This window comes from Triticum aestivum, chromosome 1D, assembly GCF_018294505.1.
Source record: "Triticum aestivum cultivar Chinese Spring chromosome 1D, IWGSC CS RefSeq v2.1, whole genome shotgun sequence".
Classification (NCBI taxonomy): Eukaryota; Viridiplantae; Streptophyta; class Magnoliopsida; order Poales; family Poaceae; genus Triticum; species Triticum aestivum.
In genome coordinates, this window is record NC_057796.1 from 397119703 (window position 1) to 397142833 (window position 23131).

Sequence of the window (23131 nt, forward strand, 5' to 3'; positions counted from 1 at the left end):
TTCTCGCCCGGTTTTCTTGTTTTTTCTTATTCTTTTGTTCCGGGTTTTCTTTTATTTTTAGTTTCTTTTCTATTTTTTCTTTTTCTTTTGTTTTTGTTGTTGATCTTATCTCTTTACCTTTTCAATTTTTTGGAAATATTATTTTAAAATTCACAAACATTATTTTGTTCATCAGATTGAAAAAATGTTCATAGAAATTTAAAATTGTTCATCAAATTCAAAAAAAACATCAAACTTAGAAATGTCCATCAAATTTGACATTTTTCATATTTTTTTCAAAAAATATTCGTAATATTCAAAATTTGTTCATCTCTTTTTTCAAAAAATAATATTCTTTGGTACAAACTTTGTTCATCAAGTTCTAGACTTTTCATCAAATTTTGAATTAGCAAATATTTTTTTGAAATTGATGAAGATTTTTTTCAATACACGAACATTTATTTTTAAAAATCACAAACATTTTTGGAAAACCATGAACATGTTATGATTTCTGGAACATTTTCCTAAAATTCATTTTCGCTTAAATTTTGAACTTATTTAATATTCCAAATTGTTTTAAATAAGAAAAAAATAGAAAATAATAATAAACAAAAAATACGGAATAAAAAAACTATGGCGCCCAACTCCGCTTATGGGTCGGGCCACGGCCGACCCAAACGCTTGGACTGACCAGTAGTCCCCATATCTAGCCCAAATCCTCTATATCCATTGCCCCTCTTTGCTGTTCAAGATCACTGCCACCAGACGTCACCATTGGACTTAAAAAAGGCCATCAATGTACCCTTTGAGACTTGGATGAAGAAGGCGAAAATGATTTAACTTAAAAAAAAGTAGTGTCATCAGTGTTCGCTTTGTGAGGGATATGGCATGTGACTCTGCATCTTCTCTATCACTATGAACGGAGAAGATTCATAGTGAACAAAGAAGATTCATAGTGAACGGAGAACAGACAGTCAATATCCTTCAGATAGGATATGTTGATGACCATAGTGAACAAAGAAGATTCATAGTGAACGGAGAACAGACAGTCAATATCCTTCGGATAGGATATGTTGATGACCAAAGCCTATCGCTTTTGGACGTATTTTAAGCCGGTCACGTCGCTCCTCTCGCGGCGAGGTGGGACTAAACACCTAACCCTGCCAGCCCAACACAAATGTTAAATCTACACTGGAAATCTTAAGCAATGTTACGAACAATTTATTTGGTGATAACAACCCCACCGGCCAAACACAGACTAAACAATAAAAATTATCTACGTATATGTGTTTGCATGTATTTGATGTTTTAGAAATAAAGTTATGGTTGCAAATAAACAAAAATTAAGGCCGGCCTGGTGACTGTCTGTGGACGCGTCCGCAGAAGTATAGAGATCTGGATTAGGCAATTCGATGCTCTAACAAAGAAACTATACTATCAGCCTAGCACCACCGAGTGCTGTAGAACTCAATCATCGTACGGCGCACAAGTGCTAGTCGGATACGAAGTGGGGTACTCGCCCATGTCAGCTCCTCGTGCCGATCGGAACCGGCTATTCTTAACTCGACTACTCGGCTCCTCGCATCCTCAAACCCGGGTCCCGGTGATTCGTTTTCTGCGTGAGCATCCTCCGGCGGCCACGCGCACTGCTCGGCAACCTGACGAGACCACCGCCGTTCGCCGGCTGCACCGCAAGAAGCTCGAACCCTTTGTTGCTGTAGCAAGTAGGCGGGCCGTGTTATGTCAAACTCCTCTCCGTCCTCCGCGTCGGCCATTGTCGCCAAGGCTGTGTCCGGGTGGCACGACCTCAAGATCGAGGGGTACTCCCTAACGAATGGGATCGGTATCGGCGAGTTCATTAGATCGGAGACTTTTGTCATCGCAGCCCATCGCTGGTGTATCAGATACTACCCCGACGGCGCGGCTTTGAACGACGCCGACTGGATTGCCATCTACTCCGATGGCGAGTATGTGCAACGTGACGACAACACCGATGGCAAGGACATCATGGTGAAAGTCTGCATCAGTGTACTTGACGATGGAGGACAGGTGTCTGTTCTCGGCAAGAGAAGCAACCAGTTTGATAGATGCGGTCCGCAAGATCCGGCGCATAGGTACATCGTCGCTGCTCGGTCCCCGGTCTTCATGGCGGAGCTCTTGGGTCCTATGAAAGGGAAGGCGGCGGCCTGCATACGGATCGATGGCATGGAAGCTAAAGTCTTCAAGGCGATGCTTCACTTCATCTACGCCGACTTGTTGCCTGAGATCGATGAGGACGAAATTGTGGGGATGGCACAGCATTTACTTGTCGCCGCGGATAGGTATAACCTCGAGAGGCTAAAGTTGATGTGCGAAGAGACGTTGTGCAAGTCCATCAACAAAGACACCGCGGCGACTACATTGGCGTTGGCTGAACAACATGGTTGTGATGGTCTCAAGAAGGCATGCTTCAAGTTCCTCGCTTCTGTTGACAACCTCAAGGCAGCCATGGCAAGTGATGGCTTTGCACATCTGAAGAGCAGCTGCCCCTCCATCCTAGAAGTGCTGGTCACCAATCTTTCTCGCTGACTTCTTCAACTACCAAGCAACAAAACCTGAAGATTTCTGAAAATTATTATGCATTGTCATGCTACTACAATTACTCCGTTACGTGTAAAACCAAAGTGTCAGTTGCATTGGTGCATATATTAAGTTCTTTTAAGATAAGATGAGTGAATTGATGTGAATTATCCTTTATAGCCATTGAGTGTGGGCTGTTCATTCCACTTTGATGTATTTACTTTCTGCCAGGAGGTTTTAGGAGTTCAAATGGATGGCTTTAGGAGTTCTTTAGAGAAATTATTATTGCTAGAAGATAGTATCCACGTGCAAGTGCGCTTGAGCTATTATTTTTCATATTTCAGGTATCACAAATTTATATCTATATTGTAGCATGACAGTATTTTCGCACTCGGTTATTAAATTGTTGCTCCAACTATTTTATCCAAAAGTGTAAACTGATGGGGAAGGTTGGGCAATATAAACCCCTTCTCGCCGATACTCCAACCACCAGCCGGCGCCTCACCACTGCAACATTCATGCCACAACACCAATGAGATTAGCCTCGCCAAAGGCCACCGCACCGCCCCATCCAGAGCACTCCAGCAACGACATCGGCCAAATCGAGGCACACACCAACCACCGGAGCTCCCACCGCAGAGCCCATCCTCGACGGTCCCATAGCTCGCGTCGTGGCAAGCAAGAGCAGCCGACTACTGATCTGGACGGGACCCAGATCGACGACACCGAACCAACCTCCAGCCGCCACCATGGCTGCCACATCGCCGAAGGGAAAGGATAGCCGCCGCTGTTGTGGGAGCGATTCCGACAGTAGAAAGGGGTCGGGTAAAGGAGCGTGATCTATATAGATGCAAACGGGTGACATGGTGTTTTTAGAGAGTTTGAGCCTCTCGCGGTGGAGATAACAACCCGCTACGTCTCGTGCTCCGGAGAGGCTTGTTTTATCTGAGTATGAATCCGGAGATTACAATATGAGGGAGAGGGGAGAACGGATCTTCATGTCTGAGCTAAGTCCTGAGATTAATGGCGAGAGAACCAGGGGAGAAGAATGAGCCTGCCCCAGTCTAGTGGTGGGGTGGCTTATATAGTGTGTGTCATCCCCTCACCTCTTATGTTACAACGTGGAGCATCAATGCCATAATGTCAGCCCACTACAAAACCGCCACGCTGACTATTGGTCTTCATATGTCCAAGTGAGTTGATAGTCATCCGAGTGTGGATGGTATGTTGATTGTTCGAGTGATGCTAGCCTGGCCGTCATCCGAGTAATGTTGACATACAAATCATCTAAGTAGCTTCAGGTATGGTACGAAATTGATCTGGGCCCATCTGTCGTATGGGCCCATGCTTTATGATATTTTGACCCTTCGTGGGCCTACCTATTATGTGTATCCCCAACAGCTGCCGTCACAACCAGGGAGCGCCGTCCCGGTCGCCGCACGCAGAGACAAGGCCGAATGCCGAGCACTGCCGCCATCTCTTCCATGGGTCGCAGACAGCCAGCGCCGGAGCAGCGGCATTCCTGCCTACACTGGACGCGACGATCCTCGTCGGTGATGAGCTGCGGCGGAGGCGCGAGTTCCTGCGCCTGCTCGCGCGTCCGCACGTCGAGGAAGTTCATGTGCGCCCGTGGCCTCGAGAGGCGCCACGCCGCCGCGTCGTACGCGCGGGCGGCCTCGTGGGCGGTCTCGAACGTCCCGAGACCGAGACGTGTATTACCGGAGCGGATCTCCGTGTAATACACGTTGGAGGGGCGGGCGTGGACGCCGCGGTAGCCGGAGCTGTCCCGAACGCGCGGCGGCATGTCGGCGGCGGGGGAGAAGGCGCGGCGGAGTGGGTAGAAGGGTGCGGATCCTCACCCACAAGCTATTTTTGGACTTCAGCGCTGCCCACCAGATTGAGTTGGAAATTATTGTTCACATCATAGTTGTTCTTCCACGTAGTTTCTTTCTGTGAAGCAAATGTTTTCTTTGAACATATTAGTTTCTTCATACGCCAATAAATTGCTTCTACAGCATGGAGAAAATGTAATGTTGGCATACCATATAGTTTCTATCGGTCAAAAGAAAATCTATCACTCTAAAAAAGAAGCTTACTGCGAAAAAATGCACCTTGAAAGAAAATGTCGCTAATTTTTTTTTGGGGGGGGGGGGGGGGGGGGGGGGATCATATTTGTGAGACATAAATTGCATATTCATGGTCTAACTGTTGGCTAACCCTAATTTGACCGAACATTGAATGGAGGACACATGCCACAAGTCCACATACGTTTCCTTGGTCAACACAGTGCTCCAGAAATCAATCATCGTACGGCACAGATATAAACTACACTAGGGTTCTCGCCCTACCTTATTGTGGCGAAACAGGCCGCCCTCTCCAATCCGCTCCTCCGGAGATTCGCTTTCGCAGTTCGCTGTTCGCCACCGCAACCAGCCCGAACCTGTTCTCTTGTATTTTTTGCGTTGCTGCAGCAATCAAGGTGGCCCCTGTTATGCCTAACTACTCTCCGTCCTCCGCGTCGGCCATTGTCGCCGATGCAGTGCCCGGGTCGCACGTCCTCAAGATCGAGGGGTACTCCCTAACCAAGGGGCTCGGTACCGGCGAATTCGTCAGATCCGAGAACTTTGTCATCGCAGGCCATCGCTGGCATATCAAGTACTTCCCCGATGGTGTGGTTTCGGACGACGCCGACTGGATTGCCATCTTCGTGCAACGTGATGATGACACCGATGGTAAGGACATAATGGCGAGACTCTGGATCAGCTTACTTAACCACGATGGAGAATCTGTGCCATCGCACGACATGATAAGTTCTCAGTTTGAAAAATATTCTCCGAAAACTGCACGAGGATGTAACAAATTCCTGAAAAGGAAAGATTTGGAGGAGTCAAGGTATCTCAAGGACGATTGTTTCAGTATCAGGTGCCATGTCACCGTCAGGAATGAGATCCGCACCTTCAAGACGCACTCAGGGGCCATGCCGTTGGTCGCCGTGCCGCCGTCCAACTTGCACCGGCACCTGCTCGGCCTCCTGACGAGCGGAAAGGGAGGGGACATACTTTTCGAGGTGGGTGGTGAAACGTTCGCCGCGCATAGGTACATCGTCGCTGCTCGGTCCCCGGTCTTCATGGCGGAGCTGTTGGGTCCTATGAAAGAGAAGGCGGCAACCTGCATACGGATCGATGGCATGGAAGCCAAATTCTTCAAGGCGATGCTTCACTTCATCTATACCGACTTGTTGCCTGATATCGATGAGGACGAAATTGTGGGGATGGCACAACATTTACTTGTCGCCGCGGACAGGTATAACCTGGAGAGGCTGAAGTTGATGTGCGAAGAGACGTTGTGCAAGTCCATCAACAAAGACACGGCGGCAACTACATTGGCCTTGGCTGAACAGCATGGTTGTGATGGTCTTAAGAAGGCATGCTTCGAGTTCCTCGCTTCTGTTGACAACCTCAAGGCAGTCATGACAAGCGATGGCTTTGCACATTTGAAGAGCAGCTGTCCCTCCATCCTAGAGGTGCTGGTCACCAATCTTTCTCGCTGACTTCTTCAATGACAGAGCAACAAAACCTGAAGATTTCAGAAAATTATTATGCAATCGTCATGCTACTACCATTACCCTTTAACCGTGAAAAGAAAGGTTCAAGTGTGTAACTGCATGTATCAACTATATATTTTGGTTCAGTACTTTTAACAAATATGATGAGTAAATTGATTTGAATTATCTTTATATTGCGCTAAGTCTGGGCCGTTCATTCCACTTTGATTTAATGACATCATGAAGGCAAGGCAATATGTGATGGTTGAGTATATAGCTCTATATTTCAAGCAGGGGTGGTTTTGTAGAAAGTAACAGTCTGTTTGTTTCATACTTTAGGTTATCTTAAATTTGTATGCAACACATCGTGTGTACCATATCCTGGTTGGGGTGGCGGTCCTCTGTTGGGCTCACTGGCTATTCTTTTTTTACTTATAGTAATTCGGCCTTTATTACGAAATGTTCGAATTACAATCTGATAGCAAAGATGCTATCAGGAAATCGGGTTTTATCATCAAAGCATTGACGAACACTCATGCCAAGAGCTTCCCTTGCGCATAGATGTGCTACTGAATTTGCTTTGCAGCCGATGTAGAGAAGCTTGAATTCCTGGAAAGAGTCAGACAACTTCTTTAACTCATGCAGGATATGAACACCATCCACTCTCGGAAATCCGAGAGTCATCCCATAGATCAACTAGATGAGAGCAATCTATTTGTAGAATCATTTTCTGGAATCCGCTTGATTTGGTACGCTCAAGGGCCTCCCTGCATGCTAACAGCTCGCTCATGAACCGATCACTGACGGAGCATTGCGGAACACACCCAGCCTCCACAAACTCTCCATGTTCATTTCGAACAACATATATACCCGGACCCTGCCTTGCGCCCATGGGGATCAAAAGAGCCATCCCTGTTTTAACTGTTGATCAGAAGCCGGCCTGGAGAGGGTGGCTTCCGTACGTGAGTGTGTGACTGCACCGCTGGCTCTGTCAAAGGCAATTCCAAGGATGACACTAGTTCAGAAACCAGATCAAGATATCATTTTGGCTGAAACTTCTCTTTCCCATGCTGCCATGCACAAAGTTGTTACGGCTGTTCCAGATGCACCACATCACGCATCAAAATATCGCCACCCCAGAAGCTTGGTTGTAAGCGTGGCAGTTTTTAATACCTCGCTGAAAATATGCCTCTGCCCAGAATAACTTCGCATGCTCACATTCAACAAGAGCGTGAAAAACAGGCTCATCATTATGAAGACACAATTTACAGGTCCCTTGTTCGATCACATGTCGCCGGGCCAACGAAGCAAAACATGGCAATATATCTTTCAGAAGAGCCCTGCTCCGGTGCTCCCCCCTAACCTAATTTCGGAGGGGTATTTTTGTCCCCGCGAGTTTGTTTTTTTTCCTGGCCCGCCGTAGCTCAGATCCAAGCCCTGTCTAGCCCTGTATAACCCAGACCGTATACGTACAGTACCATGGTCCGAAAAAAAACATCACACGACCCCACGTCCACGTAAGACCTGCCGAATCCAATCATTCAGGCAGCTCCATCAATCTCGCGAGCATTGACGCAGCTCCATAAGTCCGGTAGTAGATCTCCAGCGGCGGCTATCTCGTCGCCGGCGATCTCGTCGGACAGCGGGCGCGGCAATGTCGTGAATCTCCAACGAGCGCGTACAGGTGCCGCATCCCGCGTCCCCCCTCTAGTCTCGCTCGCGGCAACATCGAACGAACTGCCGCCGCCAGTGGTAGTGGTTAACCTAGCGGGGCGGGTAACCTAGATACCCGGCGGCGCATGCGATCGTGGATCTTGTTCCGATAGTGCTGCTCCTCGTGATCTGGGTTCACGTAGCGTCGGTTGCCGTCGGCTGTGCGCACCACCAGTATCGTTATTTGATGTGGCGGCTAACCTAGGTATCCGGCGGCAGAGGTAATAACAGATCTAGCTAGGTTTTGAGGTCGTGCAGTTCCTCGCGATTGAAAGTGATCACGACGGGTGCTGTGGCCATCTTCCTTAATTACTAAGTTTGGCAGATCTGAACGGCCTCGGTTGGGGTTGTTTACATAACATCCGTGATCGTGTGCTATGTGTTGTATATTTCATCATTGATAATGTTTGCACATGTGATGATACATATTATTGGTTGTAGGAAATGGCGGACGAGGAGTTAACTGATATCATGGTAGAGATGAAGTTTGGAGAACTGATGAAAGACTGGATAGAAGATTGGTCAGATGATGAAAATTCAGATCGTGGAGATCGGTCAGAGAATGGGAACGAATGGGACGATCTTAATGTGAGTGGCATTGTCATGTTGTAATTTTTTGGTGGCATCCGACAACATTAAATCTTTGTGTTGAAAATTTATAGATCGATGAGCTTGATGATGATCAGGAAAACAACTCGGAGCTCTCGAATGAAGATTACATTAGTCAGGTACGGAAGTGAAAATTTTTGTTGGCATGCAAGTTGAATTTTTTCTGGAATATTATATGATAAGTAATTATGTATTTGTGTTGTATTTTTCAGTTCATTTCTGAATGTCATAATGCGTACGACTATTACGGTGAATCCGACGCGGAGACAGGCCTTAACGACGAATCATTAGATGCACCTGATTCTGGGGAGTCCCAGTCGTCGGTCACCATGAGTGAGGTATGTGTCTAATCAATGTTCTATGGAAGTAATGTTAAACCATAGAAAACTGTTTTCATGGTTGTGGTTTGATTGTGTAGGTGACACAAGATGATGGGGCAAAGAATGTCCAAGATACTGCCAGTGCAGATGATAAGAGGGATATGTTCATGCAGATAATGGAAATGACCTTTACGTCTCACGATGCTGCGTATGATTTCTACAACAGCTATGCTAGAGATAATGGTTTCAGCATTAGAAAGAATAAGGTCAGGTATAGCAAAACCGAGTCACATCATATGCGTTATAGGCGGTTTGTTTGTTCCAGACAAGGGAAACGTGACAGCAAGTTGCTAACCGAGGAAGGACACAGTCGTAGGCTCAGAGCCGAGACACGTTGCTTTTGCGAAGCGCACCTGACCGCCAAGCTTGACCAAAAGCGTGGGGTTTGGTATATTGAAAGTTTTGAGGACAAGCATAGCCATATGTTGGCAGGACCGGACGAGGTACCTTTTCTTTGGTCCCACAGAAAAATCAAAGAGTACCAGAAGCATGAGATAATGTCCATGGGAGCTGCAGGGATTAGAATTCACGACATGATGGATTGCTTCATCAGCAAACATGTATGGTACGGCGGTGTTGGTTTTACCAGGCGTGAAATATACAACCTTTGCGCCAGGGAGAAGAGGAAGCTGCTTTCAAAAGGTGATGCTACCACAGCCATAGGCATCATGGCCAGTAGTAAACAGAGGGATCCTAGCTTCTTTTTCGAGTACAAGCTGGATAAGGAAGGACATTTGAATAGGATGTTCCGGTGCTACTCCCAGTCTCGTCATGACTATGAGGACTTCGGCGACGTGCTTGTATTTGACAGCACGTACAAGATGAACTGCTATGGTATGCCATTCATACCTTTTGTTGGTCTTAACAATCACCGGAAGACCACTGTTTTTGGTTGTGCCATAGTTTCGGACGAGACCAAAGAGACATACGTGTGGCTTCTGCAGACTTTTTTGAGGTCCATGTGTCAAAAGATGCCTAAGAGTGTTATCACAGACGCCGACGCTGCGATGATCAAGGCAATTCGCGAAGTCTTGCGAGACGTGTGGCACCATATATGTACGTGGCATATAGAAAAAAATATGAAGATTCACCTCAGTCACAAGTCCTTGAAGGAGTTCCGAACACTTCTGTACTACAGCACGTACACGGCCACGTTTGAGGAGAGATGGCACGCATTTTCCAAAAGATGGCAGTCGGAAAAAACTGTAACATGGTTGAGACGGATGTATAAGAAGAGGAGACTGTGGGCCGCGGCTTATCTAACAGGGGGGTTTTGGCTTGGCATGAAAAGCAACCAGCGGAGTGAAAGCCTGAACTCATGCCTTCACCTCCACCTAGACGGTGAAATGACACTGGTGGATATGATTTTGCACTATGAGAACGCCGTTGTGCGTATCCGTGAAAACGAGGCGCGAGATGACTGCACGGCCTCACAGAGTTTACCGGTGCCAGTTACTAGCTCGAGGGAACTTGAGATAGCTGCTTCTCACGTCTTCACTCCAGCAAACTTCTATATGTTGCAAGATGATCTTAGAAAATTGGCGGCATGGAAATTGTAGAAATTAAGCTGGGAGACGGATCACAGCAGTACATCGTGGCCTAGAAGAATAACCGAAAGCGCCCTTTTTGGGTGGAGTATACACCAGTAAATTCCGCAGAAACTATAAGGTGCAGCTGCAGAAGAATGATTCGAAAGGGTCTACCATGCAAGCACATATTCCATGTACTGAAGCACTTGAACATATCTGAAATACCAAAGTGTTTAGTTCTTGTTCGGTTCACGAAAGAAGTAAGCTTGGGACTGCCCGCGAGGCGCACAAGCGATCTGTTGGGATTTGGTTGGACTGGGGCCGGGGAAAGAATTAAATATAGCCAGGTCAGTGTGTTAGCGTCAGAAGCTATGCGTGCGGCATGCAAACACCCTGCTTTGTGGGATCGGTTACAGGAGTGTTTGAAGGCTGTGATAGCTAAGAGTCATGAGTATGATCTGCTACAGGAAAATTTGATCAAGCAAACAAATGACATCAGTAAGTGTGCAGTTGAATATGTGGACGATGGTGAAGGCAACATGATTGCGGTTAAAGATCCTATGAAAGTGTCAAGCAAAGGTGCAACAAAGGTAGATGAGAGCCGCCCTGTCTCGAAAAATGGTAGACCACTCTCTTTTGATGAGTTGAAAACCCGGTGCGGCGCTTGCAAATTGCTAGGACACACTAGACGTAGCAAGAAATGCAAACTAAATCAGAAGTAAGTGTTTGTATGCATTGTGGATTATTAAATTTTTTATCATTCATTAACTTAGCTTGTCTTTTATCATGTGCAGAAAAGTGGAGAAGGAAGAAGAGTAGAACACTTGCTTCAATTATTTACTGTGTTAATCGGGCGGCTCATACTTTGGCTAAGGTAGTTGTAGGCAATTGTGTTTCTTTGGTTTGGAGGCTTTCGCCCCCTGATTGTATCCTTGGTGTATTAGCAGACGAGATCCCAGACTTTGTTTAAATAAAGTAAGATGTTTCCCTCAAAACAAAAATCAAAAAAATTATTTACTGTGTTATGACCGGGGCGGGAGGTAGAAAGAATATTGTACATTTCCCCTCCCCACGTCCTAAATGCCATTAAATAAGTAAATGTACCACTCTCCTCCTCACCACGCACTCACCCACCTCCAACGGGCGCCGGTTCAAACTCCCCTCTTATCCCCACCTACAGTAGATCGAGAAAACCCTCGCCGGCTACCGCTGCAGCCGCCTCCATGGAGAGAAGCCTCGGCTGGCAGAGAGCGATGGTGGAGCTCGCCCGTGATGACGAGGGGTGGCACACGCAGTTGACGGAGGTGTGCGGCTGGTTCCCCAGCACGGAGATGTTGGTCAACCACACGCGTGGCCTCGTCAAAGTCCTCACCGATGCCGAGAAGAAGCGCGCCTTCCCCTACGGCCGCGGCGTCCCGCCGGCTCTCCTCCTCGTGTGGGCAGTGCGAGAGGCCACGCTGAGCGACTCCCCTGTTCAGCGTGCAAAGTGGTGGATGTACCGCTCCACCACCATGACGCTGCGGCCAGATCCAGCACGCGTCGCGTCGAGGGCGGAGCGCGTCGACGTCGAGCTCGCTCTCCCTGCGCCCGTCAGCCCGGACTACCAGGTCAGCCACGTGCCGAAGCCAGTCCTGCCATTGGGCTCTGACGTCGTGGAGGACGACATGGAGGAGGTACTGGTCATCCCTGATGACCATGAGGAGGGCGAGGAGGACGCCGTGCAGATGGTAGCGCCGGTCGCCGTCGAGGGTGGCAGGACAATGCCCATCGACGTCGAGCTCCTTCTCCTCCTCCCTGACATAGTGAAGGTGGAAGAAGAGGAGGTGGCTCAGGATCAGGTGGCGCAGCTGTCGAACAGGACGGCGGTCAAGAAGAAGGCTTCTCCGTGTGTGGTGTGCCGCTCACGCCGCCTCAAATTTCTGAAGAAGTGAAGATGGGCACAGTTGCTGAAGGAGGAGGAAGATGCTGATTATCTTAAGTTAGGTATGCTGTTATATGTTTCAGCATATAAGTTAGCATTATTTTGGGTTTGATGTTGGTTAGGTATGCTTTTATATGTAAGCATATAAGTTATGCAATCGGTACGGTTTGGTCGGGTTCTTTGTGGCTGAAGAACTGAATATCTACTGCTCACCCTAAGTGTCAAGTTCAGTTAAATTTCAGAATATTGAATATGTACTGTTGCTTTGCTTCAGTGTTGCATCAAAGGTGTAGGTGCTGCTAGATGTTGCTCCTATGTTGCAACAAGAAAATGAACTGGGCTGCTGCACAAATCAGTAGTGTTGCTAGGTGATGTGCCCATGTGCATCACTTACCAAATATAGAACATGCCAAAAGTGCATTGTCTGCCAAATATAGAACATGACAAAATTGCATTGTCTGCCAAATATAGAACATGCCAAAAGTGCATTGTCTACCAATCATGATGGCCCCATGTTATTTATGCTGCAATCTCTGTTACACTTTGCCCATAAACTGGATAGCAAATAATTCACCAGCATTTCATCATGTCAATTACAATGATGTCAATAACTTTATGAACAATCTACTTACTAACTATGACATCAATCATAATGGCAAGTAGGCCAAGATACAGAAGACCTCCAAATCCTAAAATCCTATCCCTATAGAGCAATATTTCCTTGTGCATCTTAACCATTGCCCTCTTTTCTTTCTCATTCCTTTTAATTTCAGCTTCATATTCTGTAATCTTAGTCTCCAGTTTCTTGTTCTTCATGGCAAGATACTTAATGACTGACTTTGCTTTGCTATCCCACTCCCCATCAACCCATTCAACATACTCAGAAGTGATATCATCCTAAATAAATTATGAGCAATTCAAGTCAATTTATAACTGAACTTGTCACTGCAAGCGTTAAACACTGAACTTTTTTGCAGCTTGACCGCAATAGCAGTACTAGTTTGAAGATCATGCTCAGTAGACTAACCTCAAACACACATCCCACGAATGCGCTACCAAAATTTTCTGCATCTATGCAGACACAGCCACCAGGAGTTTCCTGATGACCACATAGATGGAGCTTGTCAGGGCCACAGGTCATGAATTGTGGGCGATAATGCTGGGATGTAAAGAACAATGGTAAAGAACTTACCTTTTTGCCACCAAAGTGTAGCACTGAAGAAACCCTAGCCGTGGGTTCTCCCGGCCCGCCGCCGCCTACGAAACCCCCGTCCCCTGTTCCACTCGATCCGCCGCCGTTGCCTCCTATGCCACTGAATCCGCCCCACCTGCTTCCAGGACCCAGGGTTCGACCTAACTTGCGGTCGCCACCGCTCTTCTCGCCGCAGCCGCCGCCGCCCGGCGCCCAGCTCGCTGCCATGCTTTCGCCTTCGAGATTTGGAGGCGCAAATGGAGAAAGAAGGCCAGGGATTTGGAAAGGGAAACGAGAAAAGGGAAAAGATCGATGTGAACCTGGCAAAATGGGCTGGTGTAGCGCTGCCGGCACGATAGGCCGCCTGTGGGGCCCCTCACGTGGTTAGATGGGTCGTGCCTGGCATCATGGTGAGTATAGAAAAAGTTAATTATACATACAATAAAAAAGACGGGTTTGTAAAACAAAATAGAAAAACATGATGCCTGATAACACGCGATAGAGCCAACGAGCTGACATGACTAATTTTCATCTGTGCAATATCATGCTTTGGCTCGATATATTTACTTAGCTAACATGACTACTTTTCATAATCATGTGATGAGGGGGGATTACCAGGAGATTATGCAAGATGATGACATGCAGATAGCTAAGGCAGAAGGCTAAGCTTGGTAGAGTTTTAAAAAAAGTAAAGAATGTGAAAATTTTAATATGAAACTTAGGAGAGCAGTTGAAGAGAAAAATAGAATGCGAATACTATTAATGTGAAAAATACAATTATAAAAAATTGGAGAACGAGAAAAATATTAAGCACGAACAATTGATAAGTGAAGCCAAAACTTTATTGGTACGACCAAATTGTCTTCTCCGAGCGAATTGTATGACCGAATTGTCTGATACGAGTGAATTGTTTGACAGACACATACACATGTATGTGTCACAATATTCGAGATGCCCTGTTTATTACATAAAAATGATAGAAACCCTAAGATAATCATGCCGTCGAAACCTTCGACCAGACTAAATCCAAACCACTAAAACTTGAATCTTGCATGCCGCATGAATTCTTCAGGCGCGCCTTTTCCTTGCGATTTCACAAATTTTGTTCTTCACACACTCCATCGTGTTCGAAGGTGACATAATCAACTCGGCGACGAAATGTCTTCTCCTTGCGTCAACGGTGGCCTGCAAAAGATGACATAAAGGTTACATGAACCGAAGTTGCTACACGACCATACTAGCTAGTCTACAAACGTAAATAACAGCATACCTGTGAAAAATCGCGGGTCATTCGGTCCCCGCCCCAATGTTCTAGACATTCTGTGACAAAAAGGCCACAAGAGTTCCTGGTACATATGCAAACATTAGCGATGGGCAATACGAACATGTGTGTTGTTGTTTGAATGTGCATGATGTCCTATTAACTCACCCATCCTCTTGCTGGGGCATGTCATACTCCTTGATAGGCCACTTACTTACGTCCGGATATTTCCCTGGTGTAATAAGATTTGCTAGGTGCATATCGTGTGCTATAGCCATTCTCTATAAAGAGGATAGTGTTAAAGACGAATAATAAACAACATGTAAGACCAATGGTACAAATGTTGGTTATATTACCAGTGCTTTCACAGTCTTTTCTGTCAGGCCCAGAGGATAGAGCGAATCGAGAACTTGGAATTCTTGCTTGATCAAGTGCATGACCACGGTCATCCAGTGGGCATTGTCGATATTCATCACGATATACGTCTACAGTGCAAAAAACCATTGTGGATCAAACGAAATACTTGATGAAATGTCCTGTAGTGAAGAATTACAAACATAACGTACCTTATCATGCACAGTATACTCTTTCGTGACTCTATTAACTGCTCCAGCTTTGGACAGAGCACTATCCATGTTGCAGCTTGACGGCAATGGATCGTCTCATGCGATAGCACGATCTACAAGGAATTTGGACCTCCACGTCGGACAGAGGTAACGATCATGACCAATGCGCAGCTCCAAATGTCCCATATAAGCATCAATAACCTTCATAGAATATCAGGGCATTACATGTTGAAAGTTGAGACATAGATTATTGAGAATTTTAATAACAGGACATGCAAGTAGTACTTACATCGTCCGACAGCCATCTGTGAGTTAGTACCGGTCGAATCCTTTCGGAAGTCAGAGATATGCCACGCCCTTCACTGTAGTAAACTTTCTTCCCCTTATTCTTCTCGGTGCTAGCAGCTAACTCGACAAATGAAACAGCTGCATAATTATTTCCGGCGTCAACTCATCTGCCACAACCTCCGGCTCATGATTTTCAGAAAACAGAGCTGCATGAAATAATATGAACGTCAACAATGGTGATCATATGCATTCGTAGTATATAACAAATTAAGAAAGTTAGTTACGATACCTCTACAAGCAGTAGTAGTACCGGAGGGTTTCTGACCACGGTTGGTACGACTGCTGGGCTTGTCAAGTGCGTAGGGGGATTCAAATTTCTTAGGAACGGTCCGCTTGCGCTTACCAGATATAACTTCCTCATCCTTATCGATTGTTGCACCCTTTTTTCCATTCGCCTTAGCCATGAACTTGCTGACAGAAGATGGACAAATGTCTATGTCCGATGAAGGTGCTTGAGTAGAAGTACCAACGACCCAAGGGTTTTCGAGTGTAGCGCCACATTCATCATTCCGCTTAATAGGTGAAGCTTCCTTGTGTCCATTCATCTTCGGTGGGGTTTTCTGTTTGGCAAACAAAATCGTGTGAACATTTCAGCACGTAAATAAATTAAAGGAGAAAATTAAAGACAGATATATATATAGTACCTCAGGTACGGTTTTATGGTTGGGAACCACTTCATCAGGGTGCGTCATGTCAATGACATGCTCTCCGCGTGAGTCTATGTCATCCTTGTACACGAATTCCTTCTTTTCATATGGACCGTTCTCGAACGAATCCAGTTCTACATCCACATCATTGTCTGCGGATGGCACGGCAGCAGCCGGCTTGTACATGACACCTGATTTGTTCAACTTATCCAACAACCTCTGCAATAGAAATATAAATTTAGTAATGCTTGCATGGTTTAAAACAGCAAACATACTGTAAACTATAAAGTTAGGGTGTGACACCTCAGCAACTTGATCAGGGATTTGCCTCATCTGGATGTGTATGAAGTCCATGCACCGCTTCATTAGAAGCTCCATCAAATCTTCCGGCATTGGGGTTGTCGTCGACTTCTTTGCGTTTCCGTTTGCAGGCCTGGTTTTTGGCTTCATGGTAGGCGCATTATTTGGGATTTTGGGCTCCTGCGCCCTATACTCTTGGATGATATTATTTTCGATCTGCATGCGATATTGAAGTACATGTGATAAATAAAAAATAAATATTATTAAGTTACAAAACATTTAAGAAAGACATAACACAATGACTTACCTTGACGTTACCACGGCCGCGCCCATTATCATAGTCAACCCGATCTCTCCTAGTGGCTGCACCTTCGGTCCAATTCCTCATAAGAGGTTGCATGGACAAGTTGGGATTATAGGCGCATTCGCCTTCGACAGGTTGCACCTTCTCCCAGTACAAGTACTACAAAAAAATATAAGGATTTAGAGTTAGTACAATACATCACATAAAATTGCAATGATATAATAATTGACATTATGCAGCAGGTCTCATATGTGGACCTGCAACAGAGCCAAATTGCCTTTCGTCCATTGGTGGAGGTGTTTGCCTTTCTTGACTATGCGAAGGCAATCAAGGAGAACACGCAGGGTGAACGTATTCCAGTTAATCTTTGAAATACGTTTCACATCATCGACCAAAGCGTAGTACTGCTTTGGCACAATCTTGCTCGACATGGGAGCAATAATTGTTCCTAACAGGACAAGGACTAATTTTCAAACGAAATCGTCGTCGGTGGCTTTACTTTTAATTATGTCCTCAATGAGATTACCTATCACTATGTTTTCTGATGTCTTACTGAGAAATTGTGGCGGCACCCGCTCCTTGATGTCCTCGCCTTCTTCAATCAGAATGTCCGAAGCGGACATTCCTTGGTTCTCGAGGTTAAAGATGCACTCGACGTCGACGGCACCGAGAGTCACCTCCCCAACCTGCTCTTGTATAATGAATCTAGCCGTGCTGGCCTGAAAATTCTCAATCATATACCTAATCAGTAGGGTACGCATCTTAATACATGGTATCTGCAGCATGCTGCGCAATGTTGTATCAGCCACTCTAGCGCGTTGACTGCTCGATAGAGCGGCAACAAGCTTGCACCATTTTTCAACGGCGCATACTATTTCTCCATTCAGCTCGTCCATCCTGTTGAAAGAAAATATATAACTTCGTGACATTAGCGAACACTAATGCAAAAATAACAATAGACATGCAAAAATATAAAACTTTCTGGCAGTAGCTAACACTAATGCAAAAATAACACTAATGCAAATATAAAACTAGCACCATGTATACTGCAACATGCAGCCAAGTGTGTGCTGATATGAGGCAATAAAAAAATAACTACAATTGGTAATTGAATTTACTTGCATCTGATCAAGTTCTTTGAGTATCAGATAAATTATATAATCAATAAATTTAATATGGTAAACTGTTACTAATTCGTTTGTCTTATTAACAGGGTGACAAATTGATCAGCTGTAAATAACTACAGTCTATAGCAATGGTACCTATTTGAGGTTCATCAACATCTAATGCTTATAACTCTTTAATGTTCTATGTGCACAATAATATAATTGGATTGTGTGACAAAAATATAATTGGATCATGTGATAAAAAATCTATTGCATCATGCTTCTCGAGAAACCACATCTTATTCTACCATGCTATGAAAGAACCAAAGATTTAGTTCATCTACGCCATCTGGTCAGAACGCATCTAGTCGAGTTGATACTAGTTGAAAATATGTGGTAAACCTAAGTCCATCAAAGCAACGAGACGGAGGAACTAGCTTGCTATGAAGGCGCGAGGTAAGGAGGACAACTTACTTGATCGGTCGACGAAGATGAAAGAAGTCGGCGATGCGTTGTCGACGTAGTTTGTCGAGGTCGGCCAGCACGTGCAGACGACCTTGATCTTCTCAGGGTTTTTGTGGCGTGTGGGATGCGGCGGACGGAGCTGTCGACGACTCGCCGGCAGGAGGCGATCTAGACGACATGTGCGAGGAAGTGGAGATTATATACGAGGTCGACTCCTAGGTCGTCGTAACTTCCCTGTGGCCAATCTCGCGATCTATATTTTCCTCTGTTGAAGCAAGGCTGAACGTGCTCCTCAATCGTAGGGATTAGGAACATATGGATTAGCACGATCCCGGATTGTGTAACAGAACAGCAACTACTCCCGTGATCGACGTGCGTGTGATCGACGTGCATGGAAAGCGCAGCATTGTGGGCCCCCACAATATGGATCCGACAGTTATTTGCGGTCTGGGCCGGCCCACCTACCTACATTGTTTCTTCCCTCAAAATAAATATCATTGGTTCTTCCCTAAAAAAAAATCTTTGTGACACCTATTAGTTATTGTATACTTGTATATGTTCAACAATATTTATAGTATCTCTATCATTTCTATAATATTATATATTCAAATGTATTGTTCCTCTTTCCCTTTTAATTTGGTTTTCCTGTTATTTTATGTTTTCTCCTTCTTATTCTTAATTGTTTTTTCCTGTTTCATAATTCCATATCACTTCTTCTCATAGTTTTCAATTTCATTTCAAATATGTATGATTAAATGTTGTCCTATTTATGACTTCCTAATTGGTGGGACCGGCAAGGAAAACCAGTTTCAGACCTGCCCTCCAACAGATCCGAATGATCCTGCTTGTACATGGTGCATGTGGAGGCATGCATGAGATGACCCCAACTTTTGGGACCATGTGGGCATGGCCAATGTGGTCGCCCAGGCAAGGTGTGCACAAATTTAGACACAAAACGCACGTTCCGTCACGTGGGGGCAGTGTTGTAGGGTTTTGTCGCTGGAAAAACCCTAGAAAATGCATCGAGTGTCGGAGATGAACGATACTTGTCATGCATGCATGCCATGGTCATCCTAGGGTGTGCATAAAGTTTGGGATCATTTGGTGGGATCGGGAAGGAAAACTTCTTTCAGTCTTGCTCTTCGGCAGACCCGAATGGTCCTGCTTGTACATGGTGCATGTGGAGGCATGCATGAGATGACCCCAGCTTTTGGGACCATGTGGGAATGGCCAATGTGGTCCTCTAGGCAAGGTGTGCACAAATTCGGACACAAAACGCACGTTGCATCACATGGGGGCAGTGTTGTAGGGTTTTGTCGCCGGAAAAACCCTAGAAAATGCATCGAGTGTCGAAAATGAACGATACTTGTCATGCATGCATGCCATGGTCATCCTAGGGTGTGCATAAAGTTTGGGATCATTTGGTGGGACCGGGAAGGAAAACCTCTTTCAGTCTTGCTCTTCGGCAGACCTGAATGGTCCTGCTTGTACATGGTGCATGTGGAGGCATGCATGAGATGACCCCAACTTTTGGGACCATGTGGGCATGGCCAATGTGGTCCCCCAGGCAAGGTGTGCATAAATTCGGACACAAAACGCACGTTGCGTCACGTGGGGGCAGTGTTGTAGGGTTTTGTCGCCGGAAAAACCCTAGAAAATGCACCGAGTGTCGGAAATGGATGATACTCGCCATGCATGCTTGCCATGGTCATCGTAGGGTGTGCATAAAGTTTGGTCTCAATTGGTGAGACCGAGAAGATAAACCTGCTTCTAATACATGGTGCATCTGGAGGCATGCATGCGATTGTCCCAACTAGATTTGATTTAATAATATTTCAAGTACCAAACAGAAAAGAAAATTCATAATTAGGAAGGACAACATATTATCTTACATTTAAAAAATAATTCAAATGTAAAAAAGATAAGATCTATTAGAATGAAAAAGTGAAATAAAAGATAACATATTATCTTACATTTTGAAAATATTTCAAATATAAAGAAGAGAACAAATATTACAATGAAGAAGTGAAATAAAACAGAACATTTTATTTTACAAACTAAAAATATTTCAAATATAATAAAGAAAAGAAATATTAGAATGAAGAATTGAAATAAAACACACCATTTTAGATTATATTTCGTAAATATTATCAATATAAAAAAGAGAACGAACAAATCAAATAAACCACAACAGAATTTGGCATATTTTTTAATTTTAGTAAACACTGTTAGAAATAATATAGAAAAAAAGAGATTTGATTTTAAATATTAAAATATAAACAAGAAAAGAAATTTTGGAGTTAAGAAGTGAAAAACAAAGAGAATATAACAGATCAGCGCGCGGGTAAGGCTGCCCTGGGCCAGCCCGCCCGAATTGGGCCCAAGGCAGAGCCGCGCAGGGCACAGCGCAGCGCACAGTCGTGGGGTGGTGGGAGTTTAGTCCCACCTCGCCGAGCGAGAGAGCGCCGCACCGGTTTATATACCCGGCTGCGACTCCCATCCCAAGCTCCAATCATATGCAGGCAGTACATTGCCTAACTCTCGTCCCCTCTGCCCCGTGGGGCCTACTAGCAGCAGAGATATTCTGCACCACGGGCCTGCATCCAAGCCCATGAACGGCTGGGTTCCTAGTCGTATGCAGGCCGTGGTGTATGAATTCTCCTGCTCTGGTAGGTGGGCACTTTTTTTGGCATATTGCCATGTGTTTTGATCTTCAAATCACACACTAAATTATACACATGCTCACTTGCATTCAATACACATTTTTTTGCATGTATGACAAGTTAATGTTTTGACCTTCAAATCACCTAATAAATTTTACACATGCTCACTTACATGTAATACACATGGCTATTAATGGGATTTCAACAAAAACGAGGCCGTGGTGTATGAATTCTCCTCCCACATGCATGGCATGGTCATGGTAGGGTGTGCATAAAGTTTGGGGTCATTTGGTGGGACCGGCAAGGAAAACCTCTTTCAGACTTGCCCTCCGGCAGACCCGAATGGTCCGGCTTGTACAAGGTTCATGTGGAGGCATCCATGAGATGACCCCAACTTTTTGGGAGCACGTGGGCATGGCCAATGTGGTCCCCCAGGCAAGGTGTGCACGAATTCGGACACAATACGCATGTTGCGTCACGTCGGGGCACTGTTCTAGGGTTTTATCGCTGCAAAACGCCTACAAAATGCATCGAGTGTCGGAAATGAACAATAGTTGCCATGCATGATTGCTATGCTCATCGTAGGGTGTGCATAAAGTTTGGTATCAATTGGTGAGACGGAGAAGAAAACCTGCTTCTACTACATGGTGCAAGTGGAGGCATACATGCGATTGTCCCAACTAGATTTGATTTAATAATATTTCAAGTATGAAACAGAAAAGAAAATTTATAATTAAGAAAGACAACCATGAAAGTGAAATAAAAGACAACTATCATACATTATTTAAATTTATAACTGTAAGAACAAAGAAAAGAGGAGAATATAGAAAACAGAAGAAAAATTTGAATGAATAAGTGCAATAAAAGATAACATATTATCTTACATTTAAAAAATAATTTAAATAGATAAGATCTATTAGAATGAAGAACTGGAATAAAAGATAACATATTATCTTACATTTTGAAAATATTTCAAATATAAAGAAGAGAACAAATATTAGAATGAAGAAGTGAAATAAAACAGAACATTTTATCTTACAAAACTCAAAATATTTCAAATATAATAAAGATAAGAAATATTAGAACGAAGAATTGAAATAGAACACACCATTTTAGATTATATTTTGTAAATATTATCAATATAAAAAAGAGAACGAACAAATGAAATAAAACACAACAGAATTTGGCCTTTTTTAATTTTAGTAAACACTATTAGAAATAATATAGAAAAAATAGATTTGATTTTAAATATTAGAAATATAAACAAGAAAGAAATTTTGGAGTTAAGAAGTGAAAAACAAAGAGAATATAAAACAGATCAGCGCGCGGGTAAGGTTACCCTGGGCCAGCCCCCCCCCCCCCCGAATTGGGCCCAAGGCAGAGCCGCGCAGGGCACAACACAGCGCACAACCGTGGGGTGGTGGGAGTTTAGTCCCACCTCGCCAAGCGAGAGAGCGCCGCACCGGTTTATATACCCGGCTGCGACTCCCATCCCAAGCTCCTATCATATGCAGGCAGTATATTGCCTAACTCCCGTCCCCTCTGCCCCGTGGGGCCTACTAGCAGCAGAGATATTCTGCACCACGGGCCTGCATCCGAGCCCATGAACGGCTGGGTTCCTAGTCGTATGCAGGCCGTGGTGTATGAATTCTCCTGCTCTGGTAGGTGGGCACTTTTTTTGGCATATTTCCATGTGTTTTGATCTTCAAATCACACACTAAATTATACACATGCTCACTTGTATTCAATACACATTTTTTGCATATATGACAAGTTAATGTTTTGACCTTCAAATCACCTAATAAATTGTACACATTCTCACTTACATGTAATACACATGGCTATTAATGGGATTTCAACAAAAATGAGGCTGTGGTGTATGAATTCTCCTCCCACATGCATGGCATGGTCATGGTTGGGTGTGCATAAAGTTTGGGATCATTTGGTGGGACCGGCAAGGAAAACCTCTTTCAGACTTGCCCTCCAGCAGACCCGAATGGTCCGGCTTGTACATGGAGCATGTGGGGGCATGCATGAGATGACCC

General features: G+C 44.9%; 2 protein-coding genes across 2 annotated transcripts; both read left to right on the top strand.

Annotated features, from left to right (window-relative positions):
* Window positions 1-1586: 1586 nt before the first annotated feature.
* LOC123170968 (BTB/POZ and MATH domain-containing protein 2-like) lies at window positions 1587-2720 on the top strand. Its single transcript, XM_044588661.1, has one exon. The coding sequence runs from the start codon at window positions 1720-1722 to the stop codon at window positions 2545-2547; it is 828 nt and encodes a 275-aa protein (XP_044444596.1). The 5' UTR covers window positions 1587-1719; the 3' UTR covers window positions 2548-2720.
* Window positions 2721-4900: 2180 nt separating this feature from the next.
* LOC123170979 (BTB/POZ and MATH domain-containing protein 1-like) lies at window positions 4901-6224 on the top strand. Its single transcript, XM_044588670.1, has one exon. The coding sequence runs from the start codon at window positions 5030-5032 to the stop codon at window positions 6086-6088; it is 1059 nt and encodes a 352-aa protein (XP_044444605.1). The 5' UTR covers window positions 4901-5029; the 3' UTR covers window positions 6089-6224.
* Window positions 6225-23131: the final 16907 nt, after the last annotated feature.